The sequence below is a fragment of the Chelonoidis abingdonii genome, chromosome 2 (genome assembly GCF_003597395.2).
Source record: "Chelonoidis abingdonii isolate Lonesome George chromosome 2, CheloAbing_2.0, whole genome shotgun sequence".
Lineage (NCBI taxonomy): Eukaryota > Metazoa > Chordata > Testudines > Testudinidae > Chelonoidis > Chelonoidis abingdonii.
This window is the reverse complement of record NC_133770.1, coordinates 193,401,803-193,428,114: the sequence shown is the minus strand read 5'-3', so window position 1 is coordinate 193,428,114 and position 26,312 is coordinate 193,401,803. Positions and strand designations below refer to the sequence as shown.

Genomic DNA, 26,312 nt, shown 5'->3' with positions numbered 1-26,312 from the left:
AAACCTGCAGCTTCTTATTGTATTCAGTCGTGTCTGGTTGTTTAGTGACAATAATACGTCTTTACTATTTTTACTTCTGTTTATAATTGCAGAGTCAGTACAGAACTGGGAGACCGAGTTGGATTTCTATTCTGGCTTGTATATACATCATCAATGTAATTCTTAATTAAGTTATGTTTGAAGATCTACATTGTTGATGAAATATCAGCCAGAAAGAACCCTGCTTAATTTCGAGAATCCAACATGAGTTTTCAGGCTTGGAAGTTGCAGTGGGGAATATTTTTTTTGTGTAAACTAAGCAGATTTGATGTAGTCAGTGAGATACATTAAATGTAGAACTTCCACAATGCCAAGTTAATAGTCATTTTCATACTAGAACCACTCTTTAAATTCCTTTGTATCCACCTTTGTCCTCTGATTCAACGATCAATACATTAAAGTGTTTTTAAACCATGCTTAGAAAATTTTCCATTTTGTTTACAAATCTGATAGCATCTGGCCCATCAATTATGCTTTACTCATAAATCTTCATAAAATAACCATTGCCTTTTAAATTACTTATGTCATGACATCCATATTGATGAAATTTTAAATGTAAGATGGTGAAGGATGAACTGCTAAACATGGTCTCTAAAGTGATAGAACCAGATTCTTGTGGTCTGTGATAGTCTACTTGATGTTAATATTTAATACACTTTCTCTTCCATTATAGCCCATCCCTGCCTGCCCTTGATTGGCAGTTGCCATCTCACTCAGGACCTTATGAACTTCGGATTGAAGAACAGCCCAAATCCCATCACAGAGCTCATTATGAGACGGAGGGGAGTCGAGGGGCTGTGAAGGCATCTGCTGGGGGACATCCTGTTGTGCAGGTATTGATATTTGTAATGGCAAGGGTGCTTGTTTATCCTGGCACCCTGGGGCTAGCACCCCCTTCCTTTGCCAAAATAAAAAGTGCGAGGAGATCTTTAATGACCACAAGCAGCATCATATATATACCTTTAACTCCATAGACTATCTGTAAAAAAACAAGGCCTCTGTATATGATTGTTTTCTTCCTTTCCTTCTTACTGTTGCATCATATTGAATAAGAAGACACAAATAAATGTGTATCTTATGTCTGTGCACTAATTCCCAGCTTAACAAATATTTGGTTAAAACTTAAATATTCACCGTGGCATATATCTGAGCTCCGAATCTAGTATCCTGGGCTCTACTTAACTTTTTAGTTTCTATATCTTCAGTATTTAAGTAAATAGTGTCATAAACTGAATCTTCTTTGTTTTGCTCATGTAAGTAATCTCATTCATTTTAATGGGACTTCTCTCAGTAACAAGACAAGCAAGATTAAGCCCTGATAATATTTTGCTGAGTTGCACTGAAAACTAATTCAATGAGAACTCTTTCTTAGACATTTTTTAAATTATGGTGCATTTTGCTACACAGAATGACAACAAGCAGGGTTTCTTCTAGTAAGAAATGTTTAAAGGATCAGATAAGTGACTCTCTTTCCTTCCCTCCCTCCCCCTCCTTCCCCAAACATATTTTAAAGTATAGTAGCTTCTCAAAGTTACGAACAATCTCTATTCCTGAGGTGTTTGTAACTCTGAAATGTTCATAACTATGAACAAAATGTTATGGTTGTTCTTTCAAAGGTTTACAACTGAACATTGACTTAATACAGCTTTGAAAGTTTACTATGCAGAAGAAAAATGGTGCTTTTAACTATCTTAATTTAAATGAAACAAGCACAGAAACATTATTACCTTGTCAAATCAGTTTTTTAAATCCCCCTCCCCTTTTTTTTTAGTAGTTTATGTTTAACACAGTACTGTACTGTATTAGTCCTTTTTACCCTGCCTGCTGCTGCCTGCTTGCATATTTCCAGTTCCAGTGTGTGGTTGATCAGTCAGTTCATAACTCTGGCGTTCCTAACTCTGAGGTTCTACTGTATCAGGGAAGTTCTGTTTGTGTTTTGATTCTACCTGTAATGAATTCTGCTTATAAAGGCTCACACCTTATTCCCCTTATTCCATAATAGTGTCCCACTGAAGTCTGCTAATGTTAGTAAGGTTGGCAGGGTTTGGATCAATACAGAAAATGATTGCCGTGAAGCAACAAAGTTTGTTCTGGGAGTAACATCCTTTCAAAAGACCAGCTGTATTGCTGGATGGCTTCAGATCATGTAAAGTCTGTGCACACAAAATCAGTATGTGTTTATCTGCTTTAAAATCTATTATCTACCACATTATTTGAAGGAATTATGCAAGCTCAAAATGATACTCAGTGGAGGAACGCTGTATATATTTAGTGAGATAGCGAAGGAGAGAGTGAGTGAGAGGCTGCAAAGTCATAGTTTGTTTGTTTCTGCCAAAAGTCATTGGTGACATGGGGTTATGGGAGAGACCTGCTGAAAGACGAAGAATTTTAGCTGAACATTTGTGAATGGTCTTAAAGTGAAATTTGTGGCAGCACACTTGATGACAATGAATACCTACTCTATTAGCTGCTTGATGCAGAGAAATGTAGATGGGAAGCATCAATTCACGGTGGCCAATTTGACATTTAAAAAATTTCCAACTGGCATAGTGGAAACACTGAATACACTGCCAACATTTAATTGGACTACATGTGTCCAGGCACTTCCCCTATAATCTCCTGCTCCAGTATGCAGAGAATGAAGTATGCTGCCTCTGAATAGAGAGGACGGCAGAAAGGAAGGAAGGGGAAAACGAAGTGGGCAGACAAGTGGCAAAGAAAGGAAGAGGAAAGAATTTAACAAGGAGTAAGTACCCAGCTTGATCTGTTGGTTTGATAAAGATGAGTCTATTTTTCAATCCTTCTGTTATAATAGAGAGATTAAGCGCTATGCCCCTCTCACCCCAACCCCCACATTTCCAGAGGGAATGGTGGCAGAGTTCAGGGAGTTAACAGGTGAGCCTGCACTCTGATCACTCTGACACCCATTAGTTTCCCCAGGGAAAGCTGATTGGGGTAATTAAAGGTAATTAGCTAATCAGGCTGGTGAGCTAACAAGCCAATTACCTCATCAGCTGAAAAATGATAGAGAGACATAGGAAGGCAGTGCCAGGGGAGAGAAAGAAAGAGTCTCACAGAAGCCTTGGGGATGGGAGACCTCTGCTCCTCTCAGGTCCTGAGGTGAGGGCTGGAAGCATAGGGGATGTTGTAAATAGGCTGTTACACAGGATTGCAAGGGTATTGGGGGAGGAAACTCAAATAACTGGCACAGTGGAGACACAGGCACTAGAAGACAGGAGTGGACTGCCCCAGCTGCATGGACAGAGAAGAGTTTTCCTAGATTAACCCTCTCTTCATCCACCCAAACTTTGGCAGTGTCATCCACTCAGGAATATGGTGAGCTTAGCTTATCTGGGTTGGACCAGACTTGTATCTTTGGATTTTTTTAAAAGTAAACTATATAAACGGCCCAAGCATGAGAAGTGAGAGCATTGATTTCTGCAGTAAGGCCCTCTGCAGAAGGGGACTGTCTGATGAGCTGAGGACAGACCAGAGCTGCAAAGTTCAGATCTGAATCCATGCTCTATCGAAGTGTAGGGGTGTTTTGATCTGGGGTTTTGGTTCAGGCTTTTTCTCCTGTATACTCTGCTTCCTATTTTCCTGCTCTGGTAGCTGCATTTATCTGTTGCTGTTACTTTTGGAGGGTTCATTTTAAACTTTTTTTTTTTAATTCCTTCCCTTTCCTTCAGTAACACAGAGGAGAAAATGCACCAGAAAAGACCCAAAGATGCTTCGCCCACATATTGGAGACATTTGCAGGGTGTGTTAGGCCACAAGGGAAGTAGAGCCAGGGAGCAACCGCTGTGTGTGGCATGGTCCTCAAATACAGGAGGTTAAACTCTGGCAAATTGCCATGGAGGTTACTCTTCTCTAGCTAGCCAGTGTTTAAACTCTTTTTCAGTCAGCATTAGCTCCCTCCTCCTAGTATTCACTCCTCCTGGAGAAGAGGAAAATGCTCAGCTGCAGCTGGGAGCCAAAGGCTCTTTAGGGAAACATGCTCACTGTCAGGAGAGACCGTGGAAGGAGGGCAGCTCCCCTCACAGAGATGACAGGCTTTGCAGGGTGTAAGCCTAATTTTCTGGCTCCTCAAGACAGGTGAAATTCATCCATGCTACAGAGGGCTGCACCATTTACGCCTTACATTGGGACAACATGATGGGAATGCAGGCAATGCTGCTGCACAACAGGTGCTTACTCCCCTCCCACTGCATGCCGTGGACATGATCACCACCATTTTTATTATCAAGCAATAGGTCAGTATGGGGAGGGGCTTCAAGAACCATGTTTACACTGGTCCACTATCTCCCTACACCCAGTTAAGTGGTATAGAAGGGCTGTAGCTGCTATTCTGTGCCATAGGGTTACAGTCCTGGGCTCTGATCCCCAGACGGGAGGGTATTGTTCGCCTCCCAGCCCCCTTGCATCATCCACATAAAGCCTGCGTAATAGGGATTCCTGCAGGTAGGATGGATTTCCCCCACGCTGATGGCTGCACCCTCCTCCATGCATTTACAGATGATGATTTTTTTCTTTTGCATTTAAAATTACATATAGCAATGCTCACCTACCAGTGTTCCAAATACAGTGATCCACTCCTGCATATTTGCTCTCTACCTGCTTGGGTGTGGAGCTACCACGGCAGCCCGGAGCTATCATCAGTCTTGATTTCTAAATGTTGGGAGAGCAGGATGAGTTGACACACCCAGCAAGCTAATAATGCTTCAGAACACTGGCAAATCAAAGGTGCTGGTTAGTCAGTGGTAATGAGGTAATAATTGGCAAGGGTTTTTATACTTCGGCTCATAAAAATATACTACTAGTCATATCTGCCTTCAGCGTTTAATAGGTGGTATTCTCCCCTCTGAATCAGTACTGAATCAATGCCTCAACCAGTGATGGGGGCATATGGTGCTGCTGGAGGTGCCATATTTCAGATGAGGTTGAAAATTGAGAACCTGACCACTTGAGAAGCAAAATCCAGGCCCTGAACACTCATGGTTCTTAATGATAACTTTTGCAGAAAGTGCAACATTAAGGTATTAACCCTGGAGTTTCCTGAGAAGTAATTTGTGATAGGCATTATAGAAAACCCTAAGACAAAATCATCAGATAGTTCTGGCCAAATTCTAGCTGGGGTTATACCAACAATGAATCTGACACATTTGGAGAGTCTAAAAACTTTTCCCAGTTAGAGATATTTCTCATTCTTCATTCTAAACATGATTGTCTAATGCTGTATAAAATGGCTGCTGCCTTCTACCTGGAGGTGGTTGCATTTCATCTGCAGGTCAGTAATCTAATAGGTACTGCTTGTGTAGCACTTTGAGGGGAGGAAAGCTATTTGTAAGGTATATAGTCATGGAGAGAAAAGGCCCTAGATTATAAATGTAAGGTATTTGCAAGGCACCCGGTATATAGTTATTCTAATTAATAACTCCTCTTTAGTGAAAGAAAAGTATTTTGGCTGTTTCTGATGGCATTTTTATAACCAGGGTGCGGTGTATCTATGAGAGATAAAATCCAAATACTCAAGAATGCTTAATTAAAACATTTAGCTACTCCCATAATGTACTGGACTGAGCAGTAAAAGAAAATATTCAAACAATATGCAATAGTTTAAGATCTGCTTTCAAAATCTTATTTATTACCTTAATACTTATATGTAAAGAATGTAAGGAATTTTCTGCAATATCAGCAGCAATTTGAGGTAGGTGTATGGCCATGGAAGAAAAGTAGTTTTAGTTTGTTTTTTACGATAGGGAAACTTGGTGTTAGAATTCGTATATAACTTGAAAACACATTAATATTGGAAACATATTTTTCTCTATTCCACTCCCCATGCAACCCCACTGAAATTGCTGTGGTTATACAGGGTGCTTGTCAAGGCAGAATTTGGCCTAATCCTGTGAGTAGCTGAGTGCGCTCAACTCCCTCATTTTATAGCCATAAAATGTCCTTGTCTACTATTTTATGCCACTAACAAAAATGATTTCCATTCAAATGGACTTTCCACACACAAGCTGGATGGTACTGCTTTGTGGTGGACATTATGGTCCCTTTTACATGTAATCTATGCACTTTGGGCCAGATTTCCAAAGGTATTTAAGCCCTTGGTGGGATTTACAAAGGTGCGTATGCAAGCGAGGCTCCTAACTCCCATCGAAATCTATTGGTGCTTAAGTACCTTTGGAAATCCCATTAGGCATCTATCTGCATCTTTAGGCACCTAAAGATTTTTGAAATATAGCCATGTGAGCTCCTTTAACTGGTTAATGTCCATTTTAACACTTGTAGAGTTTTAGGCTTTTTCATCCAAAATATTCAAGGACTATATAACCAGTTAATTAAATGGCTCGAAGACTTTAGAGACCAAACACCGACTGCAGGGCTGTCTAGCTGCCTTCAGGTCTCAAGAATTCTTATGAACTTTGTCTCACACTTAGCCAGTAGCTAACATCATATTGTTTTAACTTTTATGAGGCAGTGCTTACTCGACCAGTCACAAATGTGTTTGGATCAGGCTTTTACAACTCCATTTTTTTTTTGTAGAGTGTTTTTCATACAACTGTATTTCAAATGCTTTACAGCATTAGAGAATAGAGTTGCAAAGTTAAATCAACAATATCAGAGGGAGAGAGAAATGAAGAAGTATAGGCTAAGGCAAAAAAGAGACTTTTTCAGATGATATTTGAAAAGAGATGAAGAGTTAATGAGCTGGTGAGTTTCACGATCGTTGTTCCAGGAAAAGGAGCTGTAGACAAAGCTCTCACACCAAGGCTTTGATTCATCCCAGCACTTAATTATGTGCTTAACTTTAAGCATGTGACCAGTCTAATTTGAATTAAAGTTAAATGTGTGCTCAGATACTTTTCTGGATTGGGACCCACCCTTGATGTGATTGTTTGAAGATACAGAAAGGACTCATTACTGGATGAGTCAAAGGAATTAGAGAGGTCCATGGGAGTGAGTCCATAGTGGGTCTAACTCATGACCATCTGACACTCGGTGAAGCGGAGTGGATATGCAAACAACCATGTTAAATTGTTTTTCCCCCTTCCTCTCAAACAAGAGAAAAGACCATTTTTCGTTAGTTAGCAGTGATTCCCTTTATTGGGAAATGATGAACTACATCTATGTGCCTTTTTAAACTTCTGCTTAAAAGCAACCACCACCCTTTCATCCAGATAGAAATATAATCCTTTTTTATGGTAAGAATGTAAAAACGACAGCAAGCACCTGTTAGCCAGGTTGCAATTAATAGCACAAAGCCATACAACAGACCAGACAGGGAGCCTGGATTTTATAGCCCCATTTTAGACAGCCGGTACTGCTCAAGAATAAATCTAAGCTGAATGGCTTTCACACTTCTTGCATCTGCATAGTTAAAGCTCTCCTCAAACTAGCAGACAGATAATCAAAACTGAAAAGTAGAATGATCTGGCAGATGTTTTATGGCTGCTTGTTGTTTCCATAAATCTAACAAATGGGGAGAACTTGTTGAAAGCTTTTCACCATGAAATAGGAGTTTGGTTTTTTGGGGGGGAAGTTGGGGAGGGTTGTGTCAAGAGGGCTCTCTTTGGTTACTTCACATAAAATTGCTCCCACAAGATTACTTCATAAGCATGACTACATCAGTAGCTGCTATCCTCCCTGGAAGGGCATCTCCAGAGGAAAGTAATTATCTGTATCCGTGTATCAGCCAGTCAAGATTTTCTGACAATGTGAAGTGCTACTTTATCCCCACCTTAAGAATAGGGTTTTTGGGACAGACCTCTGTAGTTTGGAACAACAGCCCATTTCAAGTGAGAACCACAATTGCCAGTTGTCTGGTGATGTGTTCAACTCTCTCTTAAGAATGTCTTTTGCCTCTGCTCAAACTGACATGCTGCAGCACATACTCCTACTGCTAAAGAGACCCTATTGGTAGCAAAGATAATCAACTGACCATTCTGACTGGAGGGATTTAACAAACCTCTTGTCTATGAATGATTCAAATTTTATTTCCGCTAGGAAAGGACAATACAGCAGGATGATGGTGTTGGATGTAGAGGGTGTTTAATGGCCACTGTTTCGGCTGACACCAGGGATTGAACCACCGGAGCTACCAGCCTGAGTCACTACAGCTTCAGCTAAAGAGCCAAGCTCTGTTTCTGTGCATTCCCCTGTCTGTCTATGTCCATCTATTGTGTGGTGCTAGGACCATCTTTTTGTTCTGTGTTAGCAGCACCTAGCACATCCAAGTCCTGGTCCATGCTTGGGACTTTTATGTACCAAAATAATACAAATAATTATTAATAATAATCCTCTCTGGATTGGCCTCAGAAAGGGACATGTAACACATGCTGACCAGTGGGTTATATTTGGTTTTTGCATACATTAGGAATGAGTCTGTTTTGGAACAGCCTTTATCAAATACACTAGAGGACCACTCAAAGTATGCTGAAAACTATTTATTTTAGGAAGGAGGGAAGAAGAAAAGCTGTCAAACAGACATAGAATGTCCTCTGTTGTTTCACCTTCACTGTCTCTAGAAATTATACTGTTCACTAGTTAATGGGGATATCTGCTCTCAACTTCCCTCCTTGTCAACCCTTCCCTGTTTTCCTTTTTGGCTGGCTTTTGAGATGAGGAATTTAACAGGGAATATCACAGAATTCTTCATGATCTGTGGATAATCTTCTACTTGTCCTTTGGTGGTGATAGATGTGATGTGGACAGTGCCAACGTTGCTTTCACGCTTCTTACATACATTTTAGTGGATATTTTCCATCATGGTTGGATGTAGAAGGGAAGCAGGGAAGGAATCTATGTCTATCAATTTGCAGAACCTGGACTGTCTACTTCTGTTGTCTGATCATTTTTGGTGCATTCTGCATACAGCCTAACCATCTAAAAACAGTGCAGAGGAAATCTTTATAAAACAAAGAAGGGCAAGGAAAAGCAGAACAAAAAGGTAATAGTTCTTTTTCTCCTGATGAATACTTAGGGTACGTCTACACTACAGGATTATTCCGATTTTACATAAACCGGTTTTGTAAAACAGATTGTATAAAGTTGAGTGCACGCGGCCACACAAAGCACAACAATTTGGTGGTGTGCGTCCATGGACCGAGGCTATTTCTGGAGCGTTGCACTGTGGATAGCTATCCTGTAGCTATCCCATAGTTCCCGCAGTCGCCCCCGCCCACTGGAACTCTGGGTTGAGATTCCAATGCATGTTGGTGCAAAAACAGTGTCGCGAGTGATTCTGGGTGAATGTCGTCACTCATTCCTTCCTCTGTGAAAGCAACGGCAGACAATCATTTCGCGCCCTTTTTCCCTGGATTGCCCTGGCAGACGCCATAGCATGGCAACCATGGAGCCCATTTTGCCTTTTGTCACTGTCACTGTATGTGTACTGGATGCCGCTGACAGAGGCGGTACTGCAGCGCTACACAGCAGCATTCATTTGCCTTTGCAAGGTAGCAGAGACGGTTACCAGTCGTTCTGTACCTCTGCTGCTGTCATGGGTGCTCCTGGCTGACTTCACTGAGGTCGGCCGGGGGCGCAAAGACAAAATGGGAATGACCCCCCAAGTCATTTCCTCCTTTATGTTGTATCTAAAATAGAGTCAGTCCTGCCTAGAATATGGGGCAAGTGTACTAGAGAAGCAGTGTATCAGAGAACCAGAACGACACAGCTGTTCCTGTCAGATCCCACAGAAATGATACAGCTGCATGCGCATTCTAGAGGGTGTCCCTGCAACAACCCACCCATTTGCTTCCCTCCTCCCCATCGCTTCGGGCTACTGTTGCAGGGTCCCCCCATTTGTGTGATGAAGTAATAAAGAATGCAGGAATAAGAAACACTGACTTTTTAGCGAGATAAAGTGAGGGGGAGGCAGCATCCCACTGCTATGATAGTCCAGGCAGTACAGAATCTTTTCTTTAGACATGAAAGGGGGGGGGGGGTCTGATGGCATTCAGCCCCCAGTTGCTATGATGAGGACGGTTACCAGCCATTCTGTACCATCTGCCGGGAATAACCGGGAGTCATTCCTATTTTTACTCAGGCGCCCCTTACCTTACTTGAGGCCAGCCAGGAGCACTCACGGGCTGATGACGAGGACGGCTACCAGTCCTACTGCACTGTGCCGTCTGCCACCGGGGAAGGGAGGGGAGAGGATGCTGCTGTTCATTGCCCCAGAACCATGTCTACCAGCAGCATGCAGTAGACATACGGTGACATTGAAAAAAGTCAAGAAACAATTTTTTTCCCTTTTCTTTCACGGGGGGAGGGGAGAGTAAATCGATGAGATATACCCTGAATCACCCTGGGCAATGTGTTTGACCCTACAGGCACTGGGAGCTCAGCCAAGAATGAAAATGTTTTTTGGAAACTGCAGGGACTGTGGGATAGCTGGAGTCCTCAGTCCCCCCTCCCTTCCTCCATGAGCGTCCATTTGATTCTTTGGCTTTCCGTTACGCATGTCACACAGCACTGTGCTGTGGACTCTGTATCATAGCCTCGGGATTTTTTTCAAATGCTTTGGCATTTCGTCTTCTGTAACAGAGCTGGGATAGAACAGATTTGTCTCCCCATACAGCAATCAGATCCAGTATCTCCTGTACAATCCATGCTGGAGCTCTTTTTGGATTTTGGACTGCATCGCCACCCGTGCTGATCAAAGCTCCACGCTGGGCAAACAGGAAATGCAATTCAAAAGTTCGTGGGGCTTTTTCTGTCTACCTGGACAGTGCATCCGAGTTCAGATTGCTTTCCAGAGCGGTCACAGTGGTGCACTGTGGGATATCGCCCGGAGGCCAATACCGTCGATTTGCGGCCACACTAACCCTAATACGATATGGTAATATCGATTTCAGCGCTACTCTTCTCGTCAGGGAGGAGTACAGAAACCGGTTTAAAGAGCCCTTTATATCGATATAAAGGGCCTTGTTGTGTGGACGGGTGCAGCGTTAAATTGGTTTAATGCTGCTGAAATCGGTATAAACGCGTAGTGTAGATCAGGCCTTAGTTGTGGAGGCATCTTTTCAGTTGTGGGTATTGTGTGCAGAGTGAGTGGGGTTTTTTGAGCACCATGTGATAGGATGATCTATCATTATTTTACAGTATAGTTCAAAATATCTCTACTCTGACTGACGCTCATAGGGTACCATTAAGTAGTAGCTCTCTACTCCTGCCCTTTCCTTACCTTTCAGCCATCTGCTCATCATTATAGCACACTTCTTGACTTATGGCCTGTGTCTATGGACAGATATTCTTCTGTTACCTGTAAGATGATGTGCTCTTTGCTCGCAAGCATTGAGTTCACAGCAAAGCTTATCTTAAATAGGGAAAAATCTCTCTGCCCACCCCACAACACCGAAGAAAGGGTAGTTCTGGTTGACCGAGTTGTGTCTGGGTTGTTATGATGGCAGAAAATGAGACATACAAGAAATAAAATCTGACTGAAATGGACCAACTGACTATTTACAGCTCCATGCTAGGGAAATGGCTACCTGAGTTACAGTAGATTAGCAAGGTGTTTGTAGTGCTTCTGGTCAGACTGTACTGCAGATATTCTTACAAAGTTCATTGTTCCAAATTCAGTCTTGACTGAGAGCTGTCAGACTGAGCCCACAAGCATGGCATTTTTCTCTCCCTTTTTTTTTTTTTTTTTTTTTTAAAAACTGTATTAAAAAGAAATAGTTCATCTTAAATTAAACTAGTCGACAGAGATGACAACGAGACAGGTCTCTGAGGATTTATTTGCACTTGTAGGAGTCTAGAACAGCTACAATTTAAAAATAAAAATTGACAAGCAGTTAATTGCGTAGCCTAATAGATCTGTTTTTTGAGAATTATTCGGATGTCTGAGATATTAATGTTGAAAAGTGGTCCCTGCATGTACACAGTATTTACTCTGCAGCATTTTCAATAAATCTATGCTATTAGGCACCCTACAGTTGAAAATGCCTGGTTAGAAATGTTTATGATCAGACTTGCTAATTTAGAAGGCTCCAGTTCTGCAAGGTTCACACAGCTTGAATACACTTACTGTTAGTCTGCCTCAGTAAGCATTGAAGAATTGGCCTCAAATGTTTGTGGCCAGATTCTACAAAAGAAACTAACCATAATTCTGCACCATAGGACTGAAGGTGGGAGATCCTAGAAAATCCAATCTGGGCAGCTTTTACTGCCTTTAATTTCCTAGCACAGAGCCCTAGAATGAGTCTTTACTGATCCAGTTCTTAATGCACCTTTTATCCTCTAGTGAGAGGAAAAAAACAAATTAGAAGTACCTGAACACTCAGTAATATCAGTGTATAAATGCCTCAATACATGGGTGCTGGACACACCAGGATGTCTCTTGAAGTAACAAATAAATGATTTGGACCAGATAGTGCATGACTTCTGGACAAAGAAGGGTAGGGCACAAGGAACCTTACTCCCCCATTTTTGCAGTCAGGGTGAAAGGAATCCCTGACAGTACTGCACCAGCATACTGTCCCAGTAGCCATGGGAGTTGACGGTCCTGAGTGGCAGAAGAGAGGTAAGGAGCGTCTGCATGGAAGTGCCTGTGGACCTCCTTGGATCAGTGTTGATCTGGAGATCTTCTGATCAAGAGAGTGGGAATCCAGGCTTCTGCATTCCATTTCCCCTGATAGAAGAATGCCTAGGATGCTCTGTATGTTGAAATTTAGGCTCGGTTTACACTACCAATTTATATCAGTATAACTACAACACTCTGGGGTGTGGAAAATGGTTATATCAAGCTAACTCCTGGTATAGACAGGCTATGCTGATGGGAGGGCTTCTCTGGTTGACATAGCTATCACCCTTCAGGGAAGAGGAGTACCTACCCTGGCAGTAGTGTTCTCCCATTGGCATAGGTAGTGTCTTCACTGAGAGCTACAATGGCACAGCTGCCCCACTGAAGCTCTGTAAGTGTAAACAAACCCTTCCATGGTTTCCTATGCAGATTATTCCCACATAGAGAACAGAGCCCTTCAGCCTCAGTCCAGCAAAGCACCTAAGTATGTGCTTACCTTTAAGTACAAAGGTAGCCTCACTGAAGTCAATAGGTCTAGTCACATGCTTAAAGTTAAGCATATGCTTAAGTGATTATTGGATCTAGGCTTTAGTTATTTTAATGTTTATGTAGCGAATTAGACTTCTGTCTCAGTGGAGGATTGGGCTCAGTGACATTAAAATGGAAGTACGCTTTCAGTCCTGTTTATTAGATGAGTTAGCCAAGGCTTTGTGAATGCAGGCCAACTATTTATGACTTATTTGCTTGCAGTATTAATTTCAGTTTAGAAATCATGCACCAAAGTTACAAATGAATAAATCTGCTCCAGACCTGTCAGATTATTGCATGTTGACCAGCACCTATAAGCTGAAATGAAACAGTTAAAATTAAAAAGCTCGACCAAAAGCCAGATGCTTCTTTATGAACCTACCTGCAAAATACCAGCTAACCTGCATGAGGCAAGTGATTAATTTTTTACAAGTCTGCTTTGGTAACTAGACATCTGTCCTCTATTCTTAAAGTAATATCTCAGGGCAAATTATTTTTTTCCTCCTCCCTACTACAAATTACATAAAACATAATTTTCCTGGGCTATATAGTGTGTATTGTATAGAAATATATAATAGGACCCAATTTTGATCTCACACCAGTTTTATACCAATGTAAATTCATTGAAGTTATTCCTGATTTATAACTTTTCTTTTTGAGACATTATAAGAATAGAATCAAACCCATAGGTATATTGTAATCTGTACATATATTAATACAATGTCTATGTATGTGATTATAATATATATTTTCCTTTTGTAATCAGTCTTTGTTCCAATGAACAAAAAATGGAATAGGTGGAAAATATAGTGTCATGTTACTCACACTCTGTAGGTTGCAGCTTTCACTCTGAGCATGGGTTTATCATTTCTCTTCTCGTGAAGCATAGCTTAAGAGATCTTCTTTGTTCTGAGCCATGGAAGAGAGAAAATCCACTACAACATCTGTTCTATAAATAAACAGCAGTAAAACATGTAGCATACAGTCCATGCAATGAAATCAAATAAACCTACTCCACCATGCATGTGTTTGAAAAAATAATTCAGCAAGAATTGCATATTTTCACTGTAACAATTGGAATGAGATAGTGATCAATTTACTTGCATGTGGTTAAAAAATGCAGGTTGAACAGAAATCTGTAATATGATTTTTAATATAGGTTTAACGGTTTAAAAACATCTATTTTTAATGTTTCATTATCCAATCAAACTAAGAAACTTCTGCTTTTTGTTTCCACACAGACAATATGTACATTAGGGTTTAAAAGTCCAAGGTATACATTTCAAATGGAAACCCATTCAAAGCAATGAACAGCTCTTACAGACACAACGTCATTAAGTTCCTAAGAATTCTACAACATTACAGTGCCAAATGTTGAGACACATTTTATTGACCTCCGCTTTTTGTGGCATTGATAAGTGTTTTTGCCAATGCCTGGTCAGTTGCCAAATTCCAATCGTCTTCAATAGAGCAAGAACTTGGCCCTTAATGCTTGTATCCCATACATGCAGAAACATTGATTGCTACATCATCATTCTAGCAAAAGAGAAAAATCTTAACATAGACAAGCTTAACAATGTGACCTTTTCATTACTGTTCGTTAGAGCACTCTAGGCACGTGCTTATGTTACAGTCAAATTAAACTAAAGTTAAGCACTTGCTTAAATGCTTTGCTGAATGGGGAAGCTTTGCTGAATTGGACCCTTGTTGAGTTACTGATCATCTCCGTGCCTCAGTTTACTCCTCTGCACAGTGTGGATAAAGATAGTTCACTCACCTCAGATGGGTGTTTGTAAAGCACTTTATGATCCTTGGATGGAAGGTGCTATTAAAATGCAAATTATTATTTATTACTGTGAGGCTTCCCATTGTGAACTAAGCTTTTACATTTGAAAAATATTTTATATTATTTTTATATGTAGATACCATCTGAAATGGTAGTATTTTTATGAATAGCATGCATTTGTTTTATATATCCTGCTGATCTGTTGCAAGTCATCCAAATGAATATTGGCATTGCAAAGCAGCTCTGGACTGGAGTCACCACTGGAACACAAAGATGTCCCTCTGATGCACCAGAATGCTATGCTGTCACCCTGATTCTCAGATGTGGTGTTTCTGGGAATGTCATGGGTTTTGGCTGAACAGCATTTCCTTGCTGCAGTGGTGGATTTTTAAAGCTCTCACACTCTTACGCATGCACAGATCTTGAACTGCCCACTTGCAAGCTAGACATATGCCAAAATATATATTGTCTACACATTTTGTTTTAGGGAACAGTACTTTTTGGGAAAAAACATGGTCAGTAAGATTGTTCCAAAATGGCAGTCTTATTTCAAGACCACAGTTTATTCCTCCTTCTTCCACACCATTTCAGATTCATGTTATCACTTTCAAATCAGGAAGTGGCACCCTTGTTTCTTTCTGCATCATGGTCTACTCCATCAATAATGCTAGCCTCATCTACCCATTTATCGGCTTCTCACACCTTCCATTTTTTCTTTCACATTACCTCTCCTGCATTCAATTTCCTCCCAGAACTAATCCCCAAGGCCTCTACCCTTTCCTCATTCAAATCCCTTCTGAAGGGTCCTGATGGCCTCAGGGAAACTTGTTGATAATGTCAACCTTGAGGAATAGTTTTGTGATCATTTACATTTCTATGTCTATATTTATTGAACATAACAATCATATATGCTTCCCTATATATACCCTTTCCGCCAACCCTATGTGCGTTTGTGAGAAGATGGTGACTTCTTTTCTTTTTGGGAAGTGCCTAGCATATCACAGGAGCACCTGTAAATAAACAGAGTGAGTTAAGCACATCTTGCCTTTTAATTCTGAAAAGCTGTTCAAAACCTGATTAAAGTAACCAATGAAAAGTAAGTTTTTGGAACTTTCATCCGATTCTCACCTATCCATTTGATAAAACCACTCACTTGGAGAAGATCCTCAGTGCTGGCACAAAAGAGGCCCAGGACCTGGATGATTGCTGCAGGTTAGGATTGAGCAGCATGCGTGAGGCAGAACTATGTGGAAAAGCTCACACAGCTTTTGCCCATACTGTGCCTGGCTCAAGTTAATGCTGTCAGTGCTTAGGAAAACTAAGGAGTTATTGGGGCAGGGACCATCTCTCTGTTTTGTTGATACAGCACCTTGCACAACAGGGCCTGGATCTCCTATGTGCTACAGTAATACAAATAATACCATTTATATTAATTTTCAAACATTTCTTTGGGAGCAGAGGGAAGAAGCCTGCAAATTCATGCTCTAGATGAGAAAATATTTCACCAAAGTTAACACTATTTCGAATATGTTGTTTTTAGGATGACCATGGAATTTGGAAATAATTCCAATATATTTCCTAGCTATGAGATCCCACTTCTGCTTAGTGTGGTTTAAACCACGCATGCTGCATTAAAAGAGCTGTGGGGCTGTAGCTTCACCATTTCTAGCATGTTTTGTTTTGGGTTTTTTTGTGGTAGAAAGTAGTTGTTTCACAGCATGTTTTTAATTGGAAATGTTCATTAAGTGTTTCAGAGCAATGCAGTGAGGTGTTCTTCAAAAGAAAGATAATTTAATTTTTTCTATTCTGGAAGGTCTTCATCCCCGTCTGTGTGAAACTACTTTATTGAGCTTTGCACATAGCTCTGATTGTGAGCATAGTTGTAAACAAACCCAATGTTTCAGTGAGTAGTTAAACAGCTGCTGTGATCAATCTAGAGGTAGTTAGTTGCATGTCAGTGTTGAATTAAGTGATCCCTTAACATATGTAGTTTGTAAAGTAACTTGGGATCCTTTAGGAAGAAAGATGTACTCTGGAGGGGTGTGATATTATTATTTTGCGGCCTCTGAGTTCAGGTATTTACATTATGTTAAGGTACACAACACACAAAAAACATGTATATCTTAGGAAATGAATCTGGATGAGTTGTACACACATCATAATCTACCCACAACCAATGGCGCAAAGGCTAATTTGTGTGCCAGTATAAAAAGGTGCATTGACTTCAATGGTATGTCACCCATTTACACAAGCAAAGAATTTGACCCACAAATGTAAATTTTTTTACTGGCAGTTTCTGTTACAGAAACATGCAAAATTGTATTTGACCATCTTACTAACTCAATCATCGGTGTTCAGCTGAAACTCCAGGGCAACAGTGACTGCTAAATAATATTACAGTAGAATCTTAGAGTTACGAACCTCAGAGTTGCAAACTGACTAGAAAACCACACACCACATTTGGAACCGGAAGTACACAATTAGGTAGCAGCAGAGACAGGATAGTAAAAAAACTAATACAGTACTGTGTTAAATGTAAACTACTTAAAAAAAAAAAAAAGGAAAGTTTTTAAAAAAAGATTAGAGAAGGTAAGGAAACTGTTTCTGTGCTCACTTCATTTAAATTAAGATGGTTAAAAGCAGCATTTTTCTTCTGCATAATAAAATTTCAAAGCTGTATTAAGTCAGGCTTCTGCTGTAAATTTCTGAAAGAAAAAAACACAACAGTTTGTTCAGAGTTATGAACAACCTCCATCCCCAAGGTGTTCGTAACTCTGAAATTCTACTGTACTCATCTTGACAATATTTAGAATAATTGTTTGAAACATAAATGAAATATGTTGAAAGCTTTGTCCAGGAATCTTCATCTGAGGAATATTTCTTGGAGATGAGTTAGCTGTGGGGAGCCTTAGGATTTTATTCCATCACTGGTTGTCCATTCACATTTTGTTAATAAGAGGATCAGTTCTATTGCATATATATTGCTGTCCTGTTTTAATACAATTCATAGGCCAACACAACACATCCTTTATATTAAGAGAGAAATGTCACAGACTTCTTTTTTTGGTGAATCAGGCAATACCAATGGATTGGCTTTCCATTTCTCAACCCATGGAAATTCAAGATACAGAATACAACCTCTTTGCATTTCTCACAGCCTAATCAGAATTTTGATGTTAAAATCATGAAATCCCAGCTATAATATATACCTGATGTACTCTTATGGCCAAATTCTCTATTAGCAGCTTACACTGTGAGGCATATTCTCACAGAAGAAACTACAAAATGATTGGAATCATAGTCGGTGAATGGAAATTTGTATTCTGTGGCAGGAGAATAGGGCCACAACTGTGCATTGATCAGTCAGTACACCTATACCTTGTGCAAGCTGAGACCCCCAGTCATAGATAAGTGCCTTAACATGCCAAAGATGTGTGTATATTGTCATCTGAGTGTGCATTCATCGAGCTCTTTTTGGACTGTGCCAGTGTAAATGAAAGCAGAATTTGGCCTTTGTCTTTAAGAACATGTGGAAACAGATAGTATTCTACTGGCCAAAGAAGTGAGGGGTCTTAACAGTCCAAGTTAGTCCTTCAAAGGTCAATTACAATGTATATGTTAGAATTAAAGTCCAAATCCAGATGAGATAGTAGTATTCCTAAAATAATATTGGCATTTCCTATGGGAGGGTCTCAAAATGCTTTGATGTTCATTAATTAACACAACACCCCATATGGCAGTGAAATATAACCCATCATACAGGAACGTGAGGCACAAATTGGTTAAATGTAGAGCAGGTTTGAAATCAAAAAACCTTTTGAAAAAACTTCAACGAGACCTAATTAAGTAACTTACCCAAGGCATAGCATGTCCGTGGCAGAGCTAGGAATGGAAACCAGATCACCCAGTTTCCAGCCCCAGTCCCTTAATCACACGATCATCCTCGCTCAACAATATTTTGCAATTCTGTCCATTTTGGGGTGTCAAAATACCCCCCTTCTTTGAATTCATTTATACAGCCATGGACAAGAAGCGGCTAAGCGCTGCAAGGTTTGGAAGGCAGCAGAATTCTTGTGAATCACAAGATGAGTAAGAAGGCTGAATTCAGACCTTCACTCTCACACCTCTGTCTTCCTCCTCCCCTCCTCCACCCCCCCCCCCAAAAAAAGAAAAAGTAATCGGAGTTAGACTTATGGCCTGTATGATTATGATAAGTTGTATGCCCCCAGTAGGACTTTCTAGAATACTAGTGTCTTTGCTTTTTTCATTGAACTTTCAGGCCTTACTCTGTGCTGTCGCTTTCTGTGCAGAATCCTAATAGACTAAGATGTCTCAAATACAAATATTCTGTTGTCTTTGAAAAGGGAATCTTGGCAAATCAGTTAATATGAAACCAGAAATTAAATGTTAAAAATATATTAATTTTCATGGCAACAGAACAGTAAGCCGAATATGAATATTCTGAATGAGGTTCTATATTGCACAGTATTTATAGCACTCCAAATATTCACAGAGATAAAGGCTTTGAACATAGTGCCTAATTTTCTGTCTTCAAGCGATGTAGTAGTTTAAATAGGCTTCATTTGGGGGAAAATTGATAATGGGGAGGGAGGGTCAATATATTTATTTTCAATACACAACAGTTTTCTAACCATCGGTGATCTAATATCTTACTGCTCTCTATAATCATCATAACTAGTTTGCACAGAACAATACTGCATCAAGTACCTCTGCATCTTTGTTCATCCCTGTGTGTAATAAAACCACACCTAATGCCTTAATCCTGTAACATGTCTCATGGACAGACTATTGTATTCATACGAAAGAAATTGCAGGGTAAGAGCCTGAAATGTATACACCTGATCAACTGACCAATATTGGTTGTGTTCAAGCAGAGAGTGGTAGCTCAGTGTTGGGGCAGTTTGTAATAGATGGTCTGAAATCCTGACCCCACTAAAGTCAATTTCAGTAGCAACACTGTTCTGCTTGACACTGGGGTTTAGACCCATCCTCAAATCAGGAGAATGTAAAAATGGCTTAAAGTTATCTGCTGAGCTGTGTGCATCTTAGGTGGGAGGGTATCTGAGCTGGGCTCCAGCCTGAACAGGAATCTTTATGCTTCTATTTTTAGCCCTGTGGTGCAAGCAGGGGCAGCCCTAGACTAGCTACCAGCAACTGGCGCCCCCCCACCCCCAAATTCCAAGGGCAGATCTAGGCTGAGGTTTTTGGTAAAATGGGGCAAAATTTTCCCCCTTTTTTCCTTTTTAATGTTTTTAATGCTTTTTTTTAAACAGAGGCTTAATTATTCAGTTTGTCCATCCCTCTGTCCAACCAATGTTTCTGAGATCAGATAAAATAGAGAGACGAAATTTTCAGAATAGATTTGTACACGACAGCTAAATGATATTTCAGTCCGATTTCAAATAAAAATGTATTAAAAATGTAAATAATTTATTATTACAAATCCAAAATCATCCATTATGCTACTATCCTGCTTTAACTGCCATTATTACCACATTCAATATAGAAAGAAATAAGAAAACTCTCTTCAATGAACTTTAACCTGTATTTACAAAACACTACAAATAAAAAAACACGACTTTTCTTGCTTTAAGTTTTGAAAATTCAGTGACTAGTTCTTTTAGATCCAGTCTTCCAGCTATTTCATGCTCTACTGACATTGTGGCAAGTCCAAGTCTCTCTTGCACCATTGTTGAACACAGATATGTTTTTATCAATTTTAACTTTGAGAAGCTACGTTCCCCACTAGCTACGGAAACTGGCAAAGTTAAGAGAATGCGTAGAGCTATAAAAATTTTTGGAAAACTGTCTGAGAGTTTATTTTCACAAACTTCAGTACTTCTTCAGGAGTGGAACATTTCTTAAGTCGTCTTGAAAAAGCCTGAAGCTCACTACACAAATCTGTAGCATCAATGTCTTTGAATTTTCATGAGTCAATGCCAACTGCAGTTTTATACAAAATTCTGTTATTTGTTCTGCCGTTTTCTTTTGCAAGCTCTGGAAATCATATAGAAGGCCAAATACTGACTCTAGCTGCTGCATCTGTTGAAATCTTTCATCAACCGAGTAAATAGCAGTATCAAGGACTGCAAAGTAGAAACTCACTTTGAACCTTTGTTTTGGGTTCCAAATGGGTGTGTTTCATCCTTCATATGAAAACTGCTGTTTTTTGCCAAATGCGAACTGGCTCTGGTTCAAATTCTGTCGGAAAGTCTGTTTCTTCGGCAAGCTCAAGAGAATCTACCAGTGTTCTTTCAAACCCTTCATCACTTCTGAATTCCTCCAGAATATACTTAGTTTGCTGCAGTTTTTTAATAGCAGAATGTATGTTCAAGTTCTTTTCCTGAAGCTGCTTACAAGTGAGGTTAATCTCAAAAAGGATATTATACCACAAAATGAGTGAAGTCACAAATTTGAACTTGGAAAGGCCATTTACAAGAGCTTCTGCGTCTGAACAGATGATCCAGTAAAGATAGTATCATCAGAAATTTCAATTAGGGCATTATAAATGTTTCCAAGTTCATAGCGAAGAGTCTTCAAAGCATCAATGTGACTCTCCCATCTTGTCTGACTAAGTAGTTTCACAGTTAGAGAATTCACGTGGCGAGTCAAAATCTCCCAACAGCGTGTTGAGCCTGAGAAAAACACATAAACATGTTGCACCAAGTCAAAGAAACTGCTTGCCTCCAAACAGCATCTAGCAGGATCATTGACAACCAAGTTCAGAGACTGCGCACTGCAAGGAACAAAAAGGGCCCTGGATTGATTTCCATCATTCTCCTTTGCACATCATTGTCTTTACCCTTCATATTATTCCCATTATCATACCCTTAGCCACGTAAGTTTTCAACAGAAAATGACATTGTTTTAAGCTCTTGTAGAATAGTTTCAGTCATAAATGCTCCAGTCATCTCCTTCAGTGGTATGAAACTCAAAAAATGTTCCTTTATGAGCACTTCAACATTATCTTCATCTGAAGACTTTTCCATATCCACAAAATGAATGATCATCATTTGTTCAACGTGACTCACATCTGGTGTACAGTCCAGTATTATTGAAAAGTATTTTGCAGAATGGGCAGCTTCTGCAATTTTGTTTTTAATGGCATTTGATAGGATTTGAATCAGTTCATTCTGCATATTTTTTCCTAAGTAATGAACCTGTATTTCATGATCAGTTATTTTACATAGATGCTCCTTCATGACTGGATGAAACAAAGCTAGGTATTCAACAAATTTAAAAAAGTTTCCATTAGCCAGAGTATATAACTTTTCATTTCTACCGTGGTCTCAGAATCCTAAATTTTGCCTACTTAGAACTCTCAGTAAAGCAATCAGGCGCTCTAATATTTGTTGCCAATATTCTTCTTTTTCCTTGATCACACGTAAATTTTCTTCATTGATAGTTTTTCCTTTTTTCAATCATAATTCAAATTCTTTCCAATTTTGAAAACATTCTAAATGTTCTGTACTTCTTTCATGTGAAGAGAGAATTGAAGATATGTTTTTCCAGTGCTTCGAACCATTTGCAGTAAGTGTTGTATCAATTGCTTGATTTCTAAACAACTTGCAGCAAAAGCAAAACAGAGTCGTTTGACACTGAATATTGTAACCAGTTTCGATTAATTTCTTCCCCATTAATGAGTTTCCTCTTGTAATGCTGAGCAGAAAATTTTCTTTTATTTCTATCCTTAAGGAAGGGAAATTCATGAACTTGTTCAAGTCCATGTTCCACGAGAATTTGCTGCACACTGTCATCACATCTGGGCAATGAAGCTGGGTCCCCATACTGTAACTTGTTTGTAACTTCCTCATCCTTTCTTCTTTCTACTTCATTTACTTCAATTTCTGCATGTCTCTCTGGAGGTGAATACATTTTCTCCACTTCCATATCAGTCTGATGCTGTGAGCTGCCTTCATCTAGAAGTAAGTTCCCATCATCTTGAGTTTCCAAACTGCTTTTTTGTGGATGTGAGCTACCCTCATCTCGAAGTAATATACCTTCATCTTGATGTTCCAAACTACTTCTATGCAGATTTGAGCTAACCTCCTTTCCAAGTAGAATTCCTTCATCTGGGTGCTGTGAACTGCTTCCATCTTTATTTGGATTAAAGAGAAGATATTTCAGGAAGGATCCTGCTGTTTTGCTTGGTCCTTTTCCTTCTCAGCCTTTCGTTTACAATACACAGCTCCTGAGGGTTTTCTTTTCCTCTTTCTACCATGGGGAATTTGAATATTGTTATGTACTGTGCTTCCGACTGCAAGCATCATAGGTTAAAGATGGCTGACACACCCACCACATGAATGGTTATTTAAACAACATTGCAGCCATCTCAACACGTCTTTTCACTGCTTAAAGGTTCAATGCTTAGTAACATATACTCACTTACCTATTAAAACAGTTAGTTTCAACGTTTACATGGAAACAAAATGACCTTTTTTGACATTATAACCCAACACCAGTTGTTTGGAAAGCAATCCCCTTCCTCACCGTTACCCGCTTGGAGTATAATGTCATCACTTTCGTAGTCTATTAAGCATTAACGCTGTTACATTTCTTTTATGGACCTTATTTATTATATGTGAACCAGTTATAACAAAGAAAAGTTCATAATTATACAGCCCAATAATAAAGCTAAGATTTAATAATGCTTAAAGATACTCTCATTTTGGATTTATAACGCTGAAAGATGTTATTCTTTGGCACCAAGAAGCAAAATTTTCCACGATATTCGCCCGATTCTTAACCATCTACCTGTGACGTATGTTAAAATGACCGTTCGACATTTATCAACTCATGATATCTCTGCTCTACATGAATTTCCGGCTATGCGACCTTGATGTATATTCGAGTTAGGTGTCGCTAGCATTGAAGCTCTTGCTGCTGGCGGATGTGTTTCATTGTGGCTAGTTATTGCTTATCAAAATTGCAGAGTGGGTCATTTTGACCCTACATCGCAAATTGAAAAAAAAAAATCACTAAAAGATTTGACATATTAATAAATTATCAGAAATGTAGAAAAATCAATTATAATACATATTCCCTCCATATGCACATGAGAATTGAAACAATGACATCTTCATTATTTTATTTGTATTTTTTTCCATTTTTTTATTTGATTTTTTCCCTCGAATTTGGCACCCCATTTAACAAGGCACCCTACCCGACCGCCAAGTTCACTTATATGGACGGGCCGGCCCTGGATGCAAGTGTTAGTTAATTGATCTGGGCTCTGAGACACACTGCTATTGCTTTTTCTGCAGTGTAGATGCACTCTTATGCTCATCCAAAGATCTGGGCCAGTTTGGCCACAGATATGCACATTCTTAATATAAAAACTGCACACGTGGCACCAGAGGCGGATTAAGATTTATTGGGTCCCTGGGCACAAAGAACATGTGGGTCCTCCATAACCTGGGGACGCGGGGGTGTCAGAACTGGGAGGGTCAGGGGGCCATGCCCACTCAGTTTTCAACACGGTGTAGTAGCCTCAGGCAGGTGTGGAGCAGCGGCAGCATGGACGTAGTTTGGGGGAATAGGAGAGCATTGCCCACCCAAACTGAAAGCTGCAGGCAAGAGGTGACAGAAGGAGCAGTGCTGCATGTGGTTGATGCCTCGGGCACAAAGCCCAGGCGGCAGTGGGGCAGCCTGTCATCAGGAGCAGGAAGGAGCCGGTGGGGGCAGCCTGGTAGCGGGAGTGGGGTGCAGGCACTCAGCAAGCCCGCTGGAGTTTGGCAGTTGCTGAGACTAGGCCAGTAGCAGTGAGAGCTGCAATGGAGGAGGCCCTGCCTGGCTCCTCACTGCCTGTGATCTTCCCAGGACCCCTGCTGCCTCCCGGCTGGGCAGGGCTTCCACTCCCTGCAGAGTGTGTCTGCAGGCGCCAGGGAGGAGGCAGGAGGCCAGACCAGAGCCCTCGTCCCTGGATACCATTGGCAGCAGCATGTCCTGGGGGGGCAGGGACACAGGTTTGTGGCTGCTTTTGGGCACATGGGCTCCCTCCTGGAGCAGGTGGAGCTCCCTGGGCAGCTCTTACCACTGCCCAGCTTCCAGGGGGCAGTGCCTCAGGAGAAGAGGAGGAACAGGGAACAAGGCTACAGTTCTGGCACCGGTGGCCCCCCACTTCTACCCAGGTTCCAGTGCTCCTGTGGGGTCCCCCAAATTGGCCAAGACCCTTGGGCACAGGCCCTGTGTGTTAATCCACCACTGCGTGGCATAACTAACAGCATGTTTGCAACTAGAAGTCTGTGTGGGGTATCTGCCTATACACATATTAAATCACTACTGCACTGCTCATCTACAGTCTTTTCGTAGTTACATGGTCACAAATATAACTTTCTAATTAGAAGGTGCATATAAGTGCAGAAAAGCAACAGTGTGAGTGGATGATCATAGTGAAATGATTTATAGTTGAGTTTCCAGGTAGGAAGGTGTAATGGCAGATAAAATGGAAAGGAAAGAACCTCTCTATATGGGGAATTTATTTAGCCAAGACACCAAAATGTGGGGTTTGAGCCATATCTTTTTGACACCAACATAACTGTTGAGTTCAGTGGAGTAACTTCTGATTTATGCTGATCAAAATCAAGCTCATGGTATTTAAGTTGTAGACTTACAAAGAAAACACTGGAGATAGTTGGTTCCCTCCCTGCCCCAACCCCCGCCCAAAAAAAACGTTCACAGCCCTTCCCAACATTGTACAAGTGAGTTTATTTAACTGTAATTTGGAAGTCTCTCATGCTTCAGTTTCTAACTGCTATGGATCCTATCCAGATAAAAACACAGACAGCCTGCTGGGATATAAAAGCCACCAAAGGTCACATATGGTATATGTGCAGCAGGACAAGCTATCCAGGGGAAAAGTCGTCATGCTGCATAGGGGCCAGCTGCAACCTACCAAGGAATCATGGAGTTGCTCAGGGGAAGAGTTAATTAAAATGAGCTACCTGGTTCTAGTGCACCCCAGTTCTGTCTTGCGGGTCTGATTTTTTACTTTCCACAGCCCTGATGAGGAAGGCCTGGCAGCTTTGGAAAACTACTACAACTCTAGGATTGACTAGATATGACTCCATGTCACCTTCCTCACAGCGGGAACAAACCAGACTTTGAGGGGTAACCTCAGAAGAATCCAATTCAAAAGTTCCCTGGACTGTAAAAGAAAGGGGCAGAACCCTCCAAGTTCTCTCTTTCGCCTACCAAGGCAGAGAAACCAGCAATTTGGGTTTCTAGAAGAGATCCTGATGGAGGCACTTCTACCTCCCTGGCCACACTATAGCAGACCTTAAGGTGGCCATCCTGCAGCAAAAAACTTCAGGACCAGACTTCAAAGAGAAACTGCTGAGCTTCAGTTCATCTGCAAATTTGACACCATCAGCTCTGGACTGAACAAAGACTGTGAATGGCTTGCCA

The 26,312-nt window shown here is 40.6% G+C and overlaps 1 protein-coding gene across 3 annotated transcripts in view; it reads left to right on the top strand.

Annotated features, from left to right (window-relative positions):
- Positions 1–26,312, top strand: part of NFATC1 (nuclear factor of activated T cells 1) — a 148,562-nt gene that overhangs the window by 25,856 nt on the left and 96,394 nt on the right. For all 3 annotated transcript variants that reach the window (XM_032788377.2, XM_032788387.2, XM_032788396.2), the window contains exon 3: positions 713–872. In XM_032788377.2, the coding sequence (XP_032644268.1) occupies positions 713–872 (160 nt within the window). The remainder of the gene's footprint in view (positions 1–712; positions 873–26,312) is intronic.